The sequence below is a fragment of the Cherax quadricarinatus genome, chromosome 8 (genome assembly GCF_038502225.1).
Source record: "Cherax quadricarinatus isolate ZL_2023a chromosome 8, ASM3850222v1, whole genome shotgun sequence".
Classification (NCBI taxonomy): domain Eukaryota; kingdom Metazoa; phylum Arthropoda; class Malacostraca; order Decapoda; family Parastacidae; genus Cherax; species Cherax quadricarinatus.
This window is the reverse complement of record NC_091299.1, coordinates 4,856,127-4,872,179: the sequence shown is the minus strand read 5'-3', so window position 1 is coordinate 4,872,179 and position 16,053 is coordinate 4,856,127. Positions and strand designations below refer to the sequence as shown.

General features: G+C 42.3%; 1 protein-coding gene across 2 annotated transcripts in view; it reads right to left on the bottom strand.

Annotated features, from left to right (window-relative positions):
* The window catches only part of LOC128696318 (mitochondrial inner membrane protease subunit 2), a 111,106-nt gene that overhangs the window by 70,852 nt on the left and 24,201 nt on the right, over positions 1–16,053 (bottom strand). For both annotated transcript variants that reach the window (XM_070082790.1, XM_070082789.1), the window contains exon 2: positions 5,813–5,891. In XM_070082790.1, coding sequence (XP_069938891.1) covers positions 5,813–5,891 — 79 coding nt within the window. The remainder of the gene's footprint in view (positions 1–5,812; positions 5,892–16,053) is intronic.

Below are 16,053 nucleotides of genomic sequence, written 5' to 3'. Positions count from 1 at the left end.
TCCGCTTTGTCCTTGAACTGACGAGTCAGCAGCGTGGGTCCCAGCGTGGCCTGGTGAGTCACGCATGGCGGTGCCACTACCATCACCACTAACACCATCCACTGATGCCTGTGGTCTATCCATGCCAAGGGTAGCCACATCATCCTCACTATCACTACCTAAAACTGGTGTAGGGCCACGGGATGTACTCTGGGATGTACTCTGGGATGTACTCTGGGATGTACTCCGGGATGTACTCCGGGATGTACTCCATCCCCTGGGCACAGCATAGGGTACACTACCCGAGTGCATGCGGCGGCGAACATACCGACGCTTCACTGGTGAATATGATTCCTCACTATCACTACTCGAATGATCGTCGAGCGCAATAAAATCACAATCCACGTCACTATCATCATCATTACTGAAGTCAGAGGCCTGGCCACGCGAAAATATTAGTTTTCTCTTGCGTTGAGGAACAACCGACCGTGAGTCACGAGTGCCCACACCAGAGGTAGAAGGTTGAGGATCGTCAGGGTTTTCTGCACTATTATCGATGTCCTGGTCATTCTTTTCGGTCACTAACTGATCAAAGCCGTAGAATTCGTCTTCATTTCCACTTCCATCAGTGTCAGAACTATCAGATAGGAAGAGGAGAGTCCCAATTTTCCGGGGAGTGAGAGCTGACTTGCGACGAGGCATGTTGAACAAGGGTAACTGAGCCGGCGTTCCCACAATGCTATGCGGGCGCCTAGATTTTTTGTTTATGGCGCACACCCACCATGCAGACCCGTTCTCTCACATGTAGGCCTATGAACGTTTTCACGCTAAATTTAACGGCGCTAGAATTTTGGCATAGATCTACGGTTTGGACACTCAACGTGAAGCCGTAGATCTACGGGACGGACCCTGAAAGGGTTAATTAAAAAAACGGTTGGAGTTTTTTTCTCTCATTATGCACTGCGTGCTGCAGGATTTTATTTATATGGTGCACACTGACCACACAGACCCATTCTCTCACATATGAGCCCACCAGCTTTCTCTTGCTTGACTTGAAGCCGCTAGAATTTATGAGTATATATACACGTCAAAAAAGGTGGCTCGTAAGACGTATATATACGACCAAAACAGTCAAAGGGTTAATCTGTTCCAGCCTCTCAGGAAGCATGGCAAAATAATGCTAATATCAACTCTACAGCTTATTTATCTACCATAATTCATCTAATATGGCATAAACAATATTCATAACATAGAAACATGATATATACTCTGGAATGAATAAAATAGGCCACATGGTGAGTGATGGTGATGCCGGCAGTATCCGCCACTTACTCTCCCACTCTAGTATCTTCCCAGTCCATAACCCCACACCTAGTTTGTGTTTATCTATGATTAGTATGTATATACAGGTGAAGACGTGGTGGTGGTGGCCACAGTGGTGGTGGTAGCGAAGTGCCTCACTCTCTGCTGCTGCCTTCTTCGTTACTCTAGCTTTTTTTGTAGTTTTTAATCACTTCCTGAGCTTCTTGCTGATCGTACGTGAATACTGTCTCTTCAAAATTATGCGTCCCAAGGGTCTGCTGTGGTCACTCAGAACAGCGCACCTCTTCCTTTTGACCCTTGGTTGGCACTAAGATGTGGTCTAACAGTTGTATGTACAGCCACCCACAGGGTTACCAATTTGTATTTTGAAGCATTTGACACAAAAATATGAAAAAAATTACGAAAAATGTCTAAAAATGACATATTATTATTATTATTATTATTATTATTATATTATATTGTTTTTAGTGTTATAATTGTATTATAATTATTATTCATACTTACATATTATAATTATTATTATTATTATTAGTAGTAGTAGTAGTAGTACGTACGTACTACATAATAATTATTATTATTATTAATTTAGGGAACTGGAGCACAGATCCAATTCCCTAGATCAAGAGCCCCTCACTACATACATACTAATATTATTATTATTAAAACAATATTATACATGTATTATACATATTATTATTATCAGTACACACATATAATAATAATTATTATTGTAGGTAGTAGGTTGGTAGACAGCAACCACCCAGGGAAGTACTACCGTCCTGCCAGATGACTGTGAAACAGAAACCTGTAACTGTTTTGCATGATGGTAGGATTGCTGGTTTCTTTTTCTGTCTCATAAACACGCTAGATAACAGGGATATCTTGCTACTCCTACTTACACTTTGGTCACACTTCACAGACACGCACATGCATATATATATACATACATCTAGGTTTTTCTCCTTTTTCTAAATAGCTCTTGTTCTTCTTTATTTCTTCTATTGTCCATGGGGAAGTGGAAAAGAATCTTTCCTCCGTAAGCCATGCGTGTCGTATGAGGCGACTAAAATGCCGGGAGCAATGGGCTAGTAACCCCTTCTCCTGTAGACACTTACTAAAAAAAGAGAAGAAGAAAAACTTTATAAAACTGGGATGCTTAAATGTGCGTGGATGTAGTGCGGATGACGAGAAACAGATGATTGCTGATGTTATGAATGAAAAGAAGTTGGATGTCCTGGCCCTAAGCGAAACAAAGCTGAAGGGGGTAGGAGAGTTTCAGTGGGGGGAAATAAATGGGATTAAATCTGGAGTATCTGAGAGAGTTAGAGCAAAGGAAGGGGTAGCAGTAATGTTAAATGATCAGTTATGGAAGGAGAAAAGAGAATATGAATGTGTAAATTCAAGAATTATGTGGATTAAAGTAAAGGTTGGATGCGAGAAGTGGGTCATAATAAGCGTGTATGCACCTGGAGAAGAGAGGAATGCAGAGGAGAGAGAGAGATTTTGGGAGATGTTAAGTGAATGTATAGGAGCCTTTGAACCAAGTGAGAGAGTAATTGTGGTAGGGGACCTGAATGCTAAAGTAGGAGAAACTTTTAGAGAGGGTGTGGTAGGTAAGTTTGGGGTGCCAGGTGTAAATGATAATGGGAGCCCTTTGATTGAACTTTGTATAGAAAGGGGTTTAGTTATAGGTAATACATATTTTAAGAAAAAGAGGATAAATAAGTATACAAGATATGATGTAGGGCGAAATGACAGTAGTTTGTTGGATTATGTATTGGTAGATAAAAGACTGTTGAGTAGACTTCAGGATGTACATGTTTATAGAGGGGCCACAGATATATCAGATCACTTTCTAGTTGTAGCTACACTGAGAGTAAAAGGTAGATGGGATACAAGGAGAATAGAAGCATCAGGGAAGAGAGAGAGGTGAAGGTTTATAAACTAAAAGAGGAGGCAGTTAGGGTAAGATATAAACAGCTATTGGAGGATAGATGGGCTAATGAGAGCATAGGCAATGGGGTCGAAGAGGTATGGGGTAGGTTTAAAAATGTAGTGTTAGAGTGTTCAGCAGAAGTTTGTGGTTACAGGAAAGTGGGTGCGGGAGGGAATAGGAGCGATTGGTGGAATGATGATGTAAAGAGAGTAGTAAGGGAGAAAAAGTTAGCATATGAGAAGTTTTTACAAAGTAGAAGTGATGCAAGGAGGGAAGAGTATATGGAGAAAAAGAGAGAGGTTAAGAGTGTGGTGAAGCAATGTAAAAAGAGAGCAAATGAGAGAGTGGGTGAGATGTTATCAACAAATTTTGTTGAAAATAAGAAAAAGTTTTGGAGTGAGATTAACAAGTTAAGAAAGCCTAGAGAACAAATGGATTTGTCAGTTAAAAATAGGAGAGGAGAGTTATTAAATGGAGAGTTAGAGGTATTGGGAAGATGGAGGGAATATTTTGAGGAATTGTTAAATGTTGATGAAGATAGGGAAGCTGTGATTTCGTGTATAGGGCAAGGAGGAATAACATCTTGTAGGAGTGAGGAAGAGCCAGTTGTGAGTGTGGGGGAAGTTCGTGAGGCAGTAGGTAAAATGAAAGGGGGTAAGGCAGCCGGGATTGATGGGATAAAGATAGAAATGTTAAAAGCAGGTGGGGATATAGTTTTGGAGTGGTTGGTGCAATTATTTAATAAATGTATGGAAGAGGGTAAGGTACCTAGGGATTGGCAGAGAGCATGCATAGTTCCTTTGTATAAAGGCAAAGGGGATAAAAGAGAGTGCAAAAATTATAGGGGGATAAGTCTGCTGAGTATACCTGGTAAAGTGTATGGTAGAGTTATTATTGAAAGAATTAAGAGTAAGACGGAGAATAGGATAGCAGATGAACAAGGAGGCTTTAGGAAAGGTAGGGGGTGTGTGGATCAGGTGTTTACAGTGAAACATATAAGTGAACAGTATTTAGATAAGGCTAAAGAGGTCTTTGTGGCATTTATGGATTTGGAAAAGGCGTATGACAGGGTGGATAGGGGGGCAATGTGGCAGATGTTGCAAGTGTATGGTGTAGGAGGTAGGTTACTGAAAGCAGTGAAGAGTTTTTACGAGGATAGTGAGGCTCAAGTTAGAGTATGTAGGAAAGAGGGAAATTATTTCCCAGTAAAAGTAAGCCTTAGACAAGGATGTGTGATGTCGCCGTGGTTGTTTAATATATTTATAGATGGGGTTGTAAGAGAAGTAAATGCGAGGGTCTTGACAAGAGGCGTGGAGTTAAAAGATAAAGAATCACACACAAAGTGGGAGTTGTCACAGCTGCTCTTTGCTGATGACACTGTGCTCTTGGGAGATTCTGAAGAGAAGTTGCAGAGATTGGTGGATGAATTTGGTAGGGTGTGCAAAAGAAGAAAATTAAAGGTGAATACAGGAAAGAGTAAGGTTATGAGGATAACAAAAAGATTAGGTGATGAAAGATTGAATATCAGATTGGAGGGAGAGAGTATGGAGGAGGTGAATGTATTCAGATATTTGGGAGTGGATGTGTCAGCGGATGGGTCTATGAAAGATGAGGTGAATCATAGAATTGATGAGGGAAAAAGAGTGAGTGATGCACTTAGGAGTCTGTGGAGACAAAGAACTTTGTCCTTGGAGGCAAAGAGGGGAATGTATGAGAGTATAGTTTTACCAACGCTCTTATATGGGTGTGAAGCATGGGTGATGAATGTTGCAGCGAGGAGAAGGCTGGAGGCAGTGGAGATGTCATGTCTGAGGGCAATGTGTGGTGTGAATATAATGCAGAGAATTCGTAGTTTGGAAGTTAGGAGGAGGTGCGGGATTACCAAAACTGTTGTCCAGAGGGCTGAGGAAGGGTTGTTGAGGTGGTTCGGACATGTAGAGAGAATGGAGCGAAACAGAATGACTTCAAGAGTGTATCAGTCTGTAGTGGAAGGAAGGCGGGGTAGGGGTCGGCCTAGGAAAGGTTGGAGGGAGGGGGTAAAGGAGGTTTTGTGTGCGAGGGGCTTGGACTTCCAGGAGGCGTGCGTGAGCGTGTTTGATAGGAGTGAATGGAGACAAATGGTTTTTAATACTTGACGTGCTGTTGGAGTGTGAGCAAAGTAACATTTATGAAGGGGTTCAGGGAAACCGGCAGGCCGGACTTGAGTCCTGGAGATGGGAAGTACAGTGCCTGCACTCTGAAGGAGGGGTGTTAATGTTGCAGTTTAAAAACTGTAGTGTAAAGCACCCTTCTGGCAAGACAGTGATGGAGTGAATGATGGTGAAGGTTTTTCTTTTTCGGGGCACCCTGCCTTGGTGGGAATCGGCCAGTGTGATAATAATAATAATAATTTAGGGAACTGGAGCACAGATGGTGGGGCGTTCGTAAGCCGAGGTTCCACTGTACAGTGCAGTCTGCACAAACAGTGAAAGATATAAAACTATGAAACAGAGGCAGACTATCATCTCATCACACTCATTCATTTTTGAGTTCGTTTCTTCCCTACTATTAAAGGAATTTATCAACGTAACATACCTTCTGAACAGTTTGGCATAAACTTCAATTCCTTGGCACAGGACACCTATACCTTGATTAACAAAGTTGTTGCCCAGTTCTGTTGATAAAGGAATATGCAGTATATTGTAACACAAGAGATTACTGTTTTTTATATACATTAAAACTAACTGGTAAGGTAACAAGTAGTGCTAAAGTATGAATACTATGTTACATTCACCACATTTTCACAGTAAGTGTTTAATTTTCTTCTCAACAGTATGTCATTACATAGTATAAACTGTACAGTAGTTATTCTCCAGTAACATTGGTATCTGGGATTGCATCAAACAATTATTACACACATGGTTAAAAGATAAATTTATAGGTCTCATTCAGTACATAGGGAAAAGGATGTAATCACATTTGATCTGAAGGAGAGGGTGCTTCCAATCCCCTGAACCATGAGCCCCTCACCATTATCAAGGCACCCTCCTTTCATTGAAAGGATCTACTTTTTGACTATCAGACTGGGTGGATGAGTAGAGTGCCACGTGTATGAATTTACCAAGTGGTCAAAAGGAGAGCTGCAAGTAGAGCAGTCCAAGCTAGCCTTACCCCATGTATTTCTCAGCTACAGCAGCAGCATACCTGTTGTTGACAGATTGTTCAGCCAAGTCCATTTCTGTCCACTTATGTACTGCCTATAATAATATCCCTCTCTAAAGTGGGAATAGTTGTAGATAAATGGAACAAGCTTCTAGGTACAGTATTGTATTATCATTAAAAATTACACTATTATATTCAATGGCAGGGGTGAAGCTTATACAGTGTTTGGGGGAGTGGGTGACAATCAGGTTTCATCCAAGAGAGAAGCCTGATTCCTTGGATCAAGAACCACTCACCAGCATAAAGGAACCACCCTCGAGAGGCTAAACAAATAAGGGTGACTGGATAACTTACATTCATGATTTGTAGAAAACAAGTTCTTACCCCATATGTGGAAGCTTTCAAAATAAGTAACAAATATAGGAATATGGGTGGATGCAAGTAGGTCTTGCCTAACATGGTCCAGTAAGCCTATTACAGTGCTCCTTTATTAACTTCTTAAATAAGTACAGTGGACCCTCGACCAACGATGGCATCGTATAACGTTAAATCCGACTAGCGATACATTTTAACGCAAAAATTTTGCCTCAACTAGCGCTAAAACACTCGACCAACGTGATTCGTTCCGTTAGACGCGCGTCCACGTGTGGCCTGAGCGCGCCTCACTTGTCCCGTGGGTGCCAGTGTTTACAAGCCAGCCACCGCGGTCGCATCCAAACATACAATCGAAACATTTCATATTATCACAGCATTTTTAGTGGTTGCACCTGCAAAATAAGTCACCATGGGCCCCAAGAAAGCTTCTAGTGCCAACCCTGTGATAAAAAGTATGAGAATTAGTATGGAAATTAAGAAAGATTTTGAAGGGTTTGGGGCTAACCCTGAGATGCCCATGCCAGTTGTGGAATCCATTGTGCCTACTTCAAAGATTAAGGAATTGTGTGCAAAGTGGGTTGAACTGCAAACCTTTATGGATGAAAATCACCCTAACACAGCTATTGCAAGCCGTGCTGGTGACTATTACAATGACAATGTTATGGCCCATTTTAGACAAATCTTAACCTTTTGACTGTTTCCGACGTATAAATACATCTTACGAGCTAATGTTTCTGACGTACCGATTTTCGTCCGAGACGCGGCCTGAGCCACGCTCACATGTTCCGCCGGTGGCATTGTTTACCAGCCAGCCTCCGCGGTAACATCCAAGCATACAATCGGAATATTTCGTATTATTACAGTGTTTTCGGTGCTTTTTCTGGAAAATAAGTGACCATGGGCCCCAAGAAAGCTTCTAGTGCCAACCCTACAGCAATAAGGGTGAGAATTACAATAGAGATGAAGAAAAAGATCATTGATAAGTATGAAAGTGGAGTGCATGTCTCCGAGCTGGCCAGGTTGTATAATAAACCCCAATCAACCATCGCTACTATTGGTGGTACAGCTGCTGCTGCTGCTGCACTGTCAGCTGCTGCTGCTGCTGTAGCACCGTTGTTGGTGTGGCTTATTGAGAATACCAAGAAACAATTAACCCCAGAGGATTTGCCACCCAGGATAACCCAAAAAAGTCAGTGTCATCGAAGACTGTCTAACTTATTTCCATTGGGGTCCTTAATCTTGTCTCCCAGGATGCAACCCACACAAGTCGATAAAGGTAAGTGTCATTTATTCTTCATTTAGTAGACTAGTACATGCACAATATATACTGTGCATGTACTACTCTACTATTGTGCATGTATCCTTCTCTTTGTGTGTGGGAAAATGTATATTTCATGTGGTAAAAATTTTTTTTTCATACTTTTGGGTGTCTTGCACGGATTAATTTGATTTCCATTATTTCTTATGGGGAAAATTCATTCACATAGCGATTATTTCGCATAACAATTACCCCTCTTGCACGGATTAAAATCGTTAACCGGGGGTCCACTGTATTTATACGCACAAATTCTAGTGGCTTCAAATCAAGCGCCAAAGGCCTGGTAGGCCTACACGAGAGAGAATGGGTCCCAGTGGTCGGTGTGCACCCTGTGAAAAAAATCTGGGACCCAGCTGTGCATTGTGGGAATGCCATGTTGTTAGTCCATTTTCACCATGCCTCTCGGTAAGAAGTTCCTCACTCCTCGGCGGATTGGAGGTCTTTTGTTCCCAAGTGATAGCTCTAACAGCGATGAAAATGTCAGTGATAGTGAATTCCAGGGTTTTGAAGTTAGTGTTACCGGAAAAAGTGCCCAGGATAACGTAATTAGTGATGAAAATCCAAATGACCCACAACCTTCCACCTCTGGTGCTGTGCCGGCTTGTTCACGTTCACGTTCACCTGTACCAGGATGAAAGAGGAAACTATTTGGTTGTGTACAACACCCAGATGATAGCAGTGATAGTGATTTCAAGGTCATTGAAAGCAGTTCTAGTGACAGTGAGAGTGAATATTCCCCAGTGAAGCGGCAGTATGTACGACGTAGCATGCGGTCTGGTAGTGTTTCATATGTTGTTCCAAGGGGAAGGAGAAACTCTGGGAGCACATCCCGTGGCCCTACACCACGACCTGATAGTGAAGATGACGATATTGTAACGATGGGTATGAATGATGTGAGTGAGGGAGCAGGCAGTGGTGGTGATAGTGAGGGTGGCACGGCCCATGTGGCACCATCAGCAGGCCACGCTACTACCCACGCTGCTGACTCTGCACAACAACCAGCCTCACCCTACCCCACACTCCCACAACCTGCACCACCACAACCTGCACAACCACAACCTGCACAACCACAACCACGGTACAATATCCAGACCCCACCAGCAGACCGCATCTGGGATTGGCAGGACGGTGACAAGTTTGTTCCAGTCCCCATGACTTTGATGAAACACAAAGTGGAATAAAGCCATCTTGTCCACTTGGGAACAATGCCAGTGAACTGGACTGCTTTGAGTTATTCTTCGATGAACCCCTGATGGACATCATTGTCAGGGAAACAAACACATACTGTGATTACACTATGGCAAATACAATTCTCTCACCAAAATCACGGATACACAAGTGGAAGGAGACAACTGTGGCAGAGATGTACCTGTTTTTTGCACAATAATGCTTATGCCACATGTGTATAAGCACACTGTCCCCACATACTGGTCAACAGAACGCCTGATTTCAACTCCAGGTTTTAGTGACATTATAGGTGTCAATCGTTTCCTGATACTGTTACGTATGTTACACTTTTCAGACAAAACCAGGCCTGACAGAAGCGACAGGTTATATAAGATCAGAAATGTGTTTATGTACCTGAAACAAAAGTGCTGCATGTATTTTTATCCCTTCAAGAAGCTTGTTATTGATGAGTCCTTGATTTTATTCAAAGGAAGACTCTCATTCAAGCAATATATACCAAGCAAGAGGAAACGCTTTGGTATAAAGCTATTTGTACTGTGTGATTGCAGAAGTGGTCTAGTTTTGGATATCATTGTGTACACTGGCAGTAATACTTTGAGAGATACCATGAAGTTATTGGGTATCTCTGGTGATGTGGTTCGAACAATGATGGAACCATATCTTGGTAAGGGGCATATGTTATTTACTGATAACTGGTACACAAGCCCCTTACTCAGTGATTTCTTGCGAGTGAACTTGACAGATGTGTGTGGCACAGTGCGTGGTAATCGTAAACATATGCCAAGGTTCGACGCTGGCACTCGCAGAGGTGAGGTGCAAGCCTTTGCTGCCAATGACATCATGGCATTTCGGTGGCATGACAAATGTGATGTCACATTGTTGACATCAGTTCACAGAAACGAAATGGTACCCAGTGGCAGGGACAACAGAGAGACCAATGAACCCATTCTAAAGCCTGCAGCTGTCATGGACTACAACCTCAATATGCGCTTAGTGGACAAATGTGACATGCAGATTGGGTTTGCAGACTGTGTACGCAAGAGTTATAAGTGGTATATAAAACTTTTTTCCATCTTGTTGATATCTCTATGCTAAATGCTTATAACATATACAAGTTGAAGACCAACAAAACATCAAAATATGGTGAATTTTGCCTGTCAGTAATCAGACAAATAATTGCAAAGTACCAAGGAGCAACTCCTGCAATAGACCAGCACCCACAGATGTCATCTCGTTTCAGGCCTGGTGATCACTACCCCATACAACTGCCTCCTCCTACTGCCAAGAAAAATGCTCAGAAGAGGTGTTATGTATGTATGCATACCACAAAACGCCCACAAACACACAGAGACACTCGTTTTATGTGTGAGGAGTGTGAAGTGCCCCTCTGCATATACCCATGTTTCAAAGAGTTCCACAAGCTGCAGCAGTTCTAGGAACGTGTTTAGTGACTGTACATATGTATATATATTATGGAACAATAGTAATAAACATTGTTTTGTATTGTTTGTTTGTGTAAACAAAGTGTATACACAAACTAATAGTGATAAAGTTTGTTCTGTTATTGTGTTGTAAACAAGGAGTGTATATTTGAACAATGCACCTTACATTGGTCTCACAAGCCACATAAGTTACCTGGAACAGAAAAATATTGAAAAATGCAAGAAACCTTTGAATTAGAGTAAATAAAAAATAATAGTCGCCGCTGTTGCCATGCACGTCAATTTCTGTGGGCGGCAGTCGCCGCTGTTGCCGTACGCACGTCAATTTCTGCAAACTTTGCGGCTCTATATCTCGGTAAGTACTGAGGGCAAAAAAATTTTTTTAGGTTTAAAACACTCGCAAAAATATTCCTAACATTTTCATAAGAAAAAATAATTTTTTTTTTTTCGAATATTTGGCGACATAGAATGACAGTTTCAGAGAGGGGCCTGAAACAGTCAAAGGGTTAAAGGAACGGGAGGTACAGAGCTCTATGGACAGATATGTTGTGCGACAGAGGTCCAGTGACTCTCAAGCTGGTCCTAGTGGCATTAAAGAAGAAGGGACTTGGCACCTCAAGTCCTAATGGAAGGGGATTCCCCTTCTAAACACTAACACCATCCACACTCTCCCCTCCTCCCATCCCATCAATCATCACCAGATCTTCAATAAAGGTAAGTGTCATGTAATTGTACACGACTTCTTCAGTTTGTGTGTATTAAATTAATATTTCATGTGGTAAAAATTTTTTTTCCAATACTTTGGGGTGTCAGGAACGGATTAATTTGATTTCCATTATTTCTTATGGGGAAAATTAACTCAACTAACGATGAGCTCTCAGGAACGGATTAATATCGTTGGTCGAGGGTCCACTGTAGTGTGGTCTTCAGACATAAGCTCATGAACAAGTACCTTTAGCCATTTTTATCACATGAAATACAAGAGCCCTTTTATTTTTTAATCAAGACAGCAATCGGCACTACATCTTTACTGGTAACTGTCTATTGGTAAACTAATGGCTCAAGCACAATCAACAAATTACCTAAAATCTTATCCTAGAAATAGAAACCAGCATGTGTACACAAATGGGAGGAACTCCACTACATAACCTGTTCTTGTTGGAGCCCACTTCTCTTTCTCATTTACATCATTGACCTCCCAAATGCATCAAAGCTCCTTAAACCCATTTTATTCGCAGGTGACACTACTTATGTTTTCTCTCACCAAACCCCAACCTTACTAACAGACACTGTAAATGACAAACTTCTAAAAATATCTACCTGGATGACTACCAACAAACTTACTCTCAATATAGACAAAACCTACTTCATGCTATTTGGAAATAGAGCTTCAAATGTGCAGCTAAACATATTGATAAATGGTTCACCCATTTCAAGACACAGAGAGGGTAAATTTCTAGGTCTCCACCTTGACTGCAGACTCAAATTCCAAACCCACATACAGCAAATATCCAGGAAAATCTCCAAAACAGTAGGCATTCTACCACAAAATACGGTACTATGTACCCCAAACGGCTCTTCTTGCTCTTTACCACTCTCTCATTTACCCTTACCTCACCTGTGGTATTTATGCATGGGGCTCAACCACACCAAATCACCTTAAACCTTTAACCCTTAACAAATCTCGTTCTCAGGGTCGAAAAATATTCGAAAAAAATATTTTTTCTTATGAAATGATAGAGCATATTTTAAAGTGTGTTATAGGCAGAAAAAAAAATTGCAATCAATATTTAATGAGATATGGAGGCGTGAAGTTGACAAAGTGAGCTGCTTACGGCAACATCGCCAACTGCCGGTCACGCACGCGGTAATAGTTCTTTTTTTTCTACTTTTTTCTTTAATTTTTAACATTTTATTTTTTTCAAGTAACTTTTATGGCCTGTGAGAGCAATATAAGCCATATTTTGGATATATACACTTGTTGTATGCTACACAATAACTGCACAAACATTGATAGGTGAACATTTTCACCTAATTTAGTCACATACTATTGTCTAGAAATATTTACATAGTATTTATTGGTCCCAGCAATGTTTTTGATACATGGGAGTATATAATAATAATAATAATAATAATAATAATAATAATAAAAGCATGGTGCAAGACCAGTGTTACTCCACTGCTGACAGGTCAGCAGTGGCTGGCTGAGACAGAGAGAGACAGACAGATAGCCATACTGCCTTCCCCACCACCCACACTGCCTTCCCCACCACCACACTTCCCCACCACCCACAATGCCTTCCCCACTCCCCACACTCCCTTCCCCACCCCTACACTGCCTTCCCTACCCCCCACCCCCCACACTGCCTTTCCCACCCCCACACTGCCTTTCCCACCCCCACACTGCCTTCCCCACCCCCCACATGCCAATAAGTCACTTTGTGTCACAAACTCCTCATCATCATCATTAGATTCATCTTCAGTGACACTTCAATCTGTGTTAGAGCTATCAATTCGCTGGAGTGAGGTATTCCTTACCACTTGGCTTGGTGACAAAGGTACACTGAATTACCAGTCCCACAATGCAATGAGGGTGCCAAGATTTGTTCCTACTGCGCACACATACCATGCAGACCCATTCTATCATATGTAGGCCTACCAGCTCTCTCCCACTTAATCTGAAGGCGCTAGAAATTACGCGTACTATGGCACCAACCCTGGCTCGCAAAGCGTACTAGTATACTGAAACAGAAACCCTCCTCTCAGACTTCTCCTGGATAACTATAACAGAACACAGCCATAATACAAGACACAAATCACTCTTCGATATCCCAAATGTCCATCTCTCCCTATGTGAAAATGCTATGCACATAAAGGGCCCAAAGATCTGGAATTCATTGCCAGAACACACTAAACGACCCCTGCCTGCAAATAAATTTAAGGCCCTACTTAGAAATCACCTCATTACCCAAAATTAACCAGACAAACACTACCAGTTACTGACGTTTCTAAATACAGTGGACCTTCAACTAATGATTTTAATCCGTTCCAGAGAGCTTGTCCTTAGCTGAATTTATCATTAGCTGAATTAATTTTCCCCATAAGAAATAATGGAAATCCAATTAATCCATTCCAGACAGCCAAAAGTATTTAAAAAAAAATCATTTTTTTACATGAAATATACATTTCCCTACAAAGAAACCAATGAGTTATGCACAATAAATACATAAATAAATAATAAAATGGCACTTACCTTTATTGAAGAGTACTGATGAATGATGAGACATTGTTTTTCTTGAACACACTGACCAGCCGGGCTGTGGCTCGTATGTTGGATTGCATGCAGTCAGCAGTAACAGCCTTGTTGATCAGGCTCTGATCCACCATGAAGCCTGGTCACAGACCAGGCCGTGGGGGCGTTGACCCCGGAACTCTCTCCAGGTAAACTCCAGGTGTTAGTCAACTGGTATGGGTCGCATCCTGGGCGACAAGATTAAGGACCCCAGTGGAAATAAGTTAGACAGTCCTCGATGCACTGACTTTCTTGGGATATCCTAGGTGGCTAACCCTCTGGGGTTAATTGTTTCTCGGTAATTGTTTCTCGTTAAGCCACACCAACAACACACACTCCACATCTTCGAGTAGTACAACCGACGGTGGTGCAGCAACAACCGACGGTGGTGCAGCAACAGCCGACGGTGGTGCAGCAACAGCCGATGGTGGTGCAGCAACAGCCGACGGTGGTGCAGCAACAGCCGACGGTGGTGCAACAGCCGACGGTGGTGCAGCAACAGCCGACGGTGGTGCAGCAACAGCCGACGGTGGTGCAGCAACAGCCGACGGTGGTGCAGCAACAGCCGACGGTGGTGCAGCAACAGCCGACGGTGGTGCAGCAACAGCCGACGGTGGTGCAGCAACAGCCGACGGTGGTGCAGCAACAGCCGACGGTGGTGCAGCAACAGCCGACGGTGGTGCAGCAACAGCCGATGGTGGTGCAGCAACAGCTGACGGTGGTGCAGCAACAGCCAACGGTGGTGCAGCAACAGCCGACGGTGGTGCAGCAACAGCCGACGGTGGTGCAGCAACAGCCGACGGTGGTGCAGCAACAGCCGACGGTGGTGCAGCAACAGCCAACGGTGGTGCAGCAACAGCCGATGGTGGTGCAGCAACAGCTGATGGTGGTGCAGCAGAAGCAATAGCTGACCATGGTACAGTAGCAGCTGTCGGTGGTGCAGCAACAGCTGATGGTGGTGCAGCAGCAGGGTGATACAGCAGCAGCTCACAGTGGTGCAGCAACAGCTGACCATGGTATGCTAGTATTTCAATAGTATTTCTCACCACTTTTACCACAGGGTTGGCATTAGAAGCTTTCTTTGGGCCCATAGTGGTTTATTTGGCAGTTACAAGCACTAAAAACAATGGAATACAAAATGTATCGAATGTATGAATGGAACCATCCACCCTAGCTTGTAAACGATGGCACACTAGGTGAATGCAGGGCAGCCAAGGCGCTCAGGCTGCACAGACAAGCGGACGCATTCAGGACAAATGTCCTTATCCGAGTTTTTCATCGTTGGTCGAGCCAATATTTTTATGCAAAAATGCATCGTTACCCGATTTTATCGTTAGTCGATGCCGTTGTTGGTCGAGGGTCCACTTTATTTTAAGACTGCCCAACTATTTGATAATTTACTTCTAACTTAAAATTCTTTCAATTTTGTTATTGCATATTGCTGATGATTGTTCAACCATTGACTCATTACTACAAACTTATGTTTCAATTGTAATACACTACTTCATATCATAAATTGTCTTAACTTGTTCTAAATTGTAATACTGTACATTTTATAACCTGTATCAAAAATGTTTCAATCTCATTGTTTTTAAATGTACTAAATTGTAATACACCTACCATCTGACTTACGACCTGCTCGACTTACGACCACTCTACTTACGACATGAAATACCAAAGTAAAACAATAAAATAAAGTCATTACAAAAATGTGATGTTGATATTCAGTAGTAAAGTTCGACTTACGACCATTTCGACTTACGACCGGTTTCTCGGAACCGAACTCGGTCGTAAGTCGGATGGCAGGTGTACTTCATATTGTAAGTCGTTTTAACTTGTTCTAAATTGTAATACAGCCTCTCCTCACTTAACAACGAAGTTCCGTTCCTAAGACCACGTTGGTAAATGAATTCGTCACTAAGTGAGGAGCATACAGTAGTGTACTGTATATTGTAATAACCAGAATAGAGGAAATCAGCTCTAGTATACATTATTTAGGTATGAATATTGGTCAGAGAGCCCGTCGTAAGTCCGAGTCATCGGTAAACGAGTACGTTGC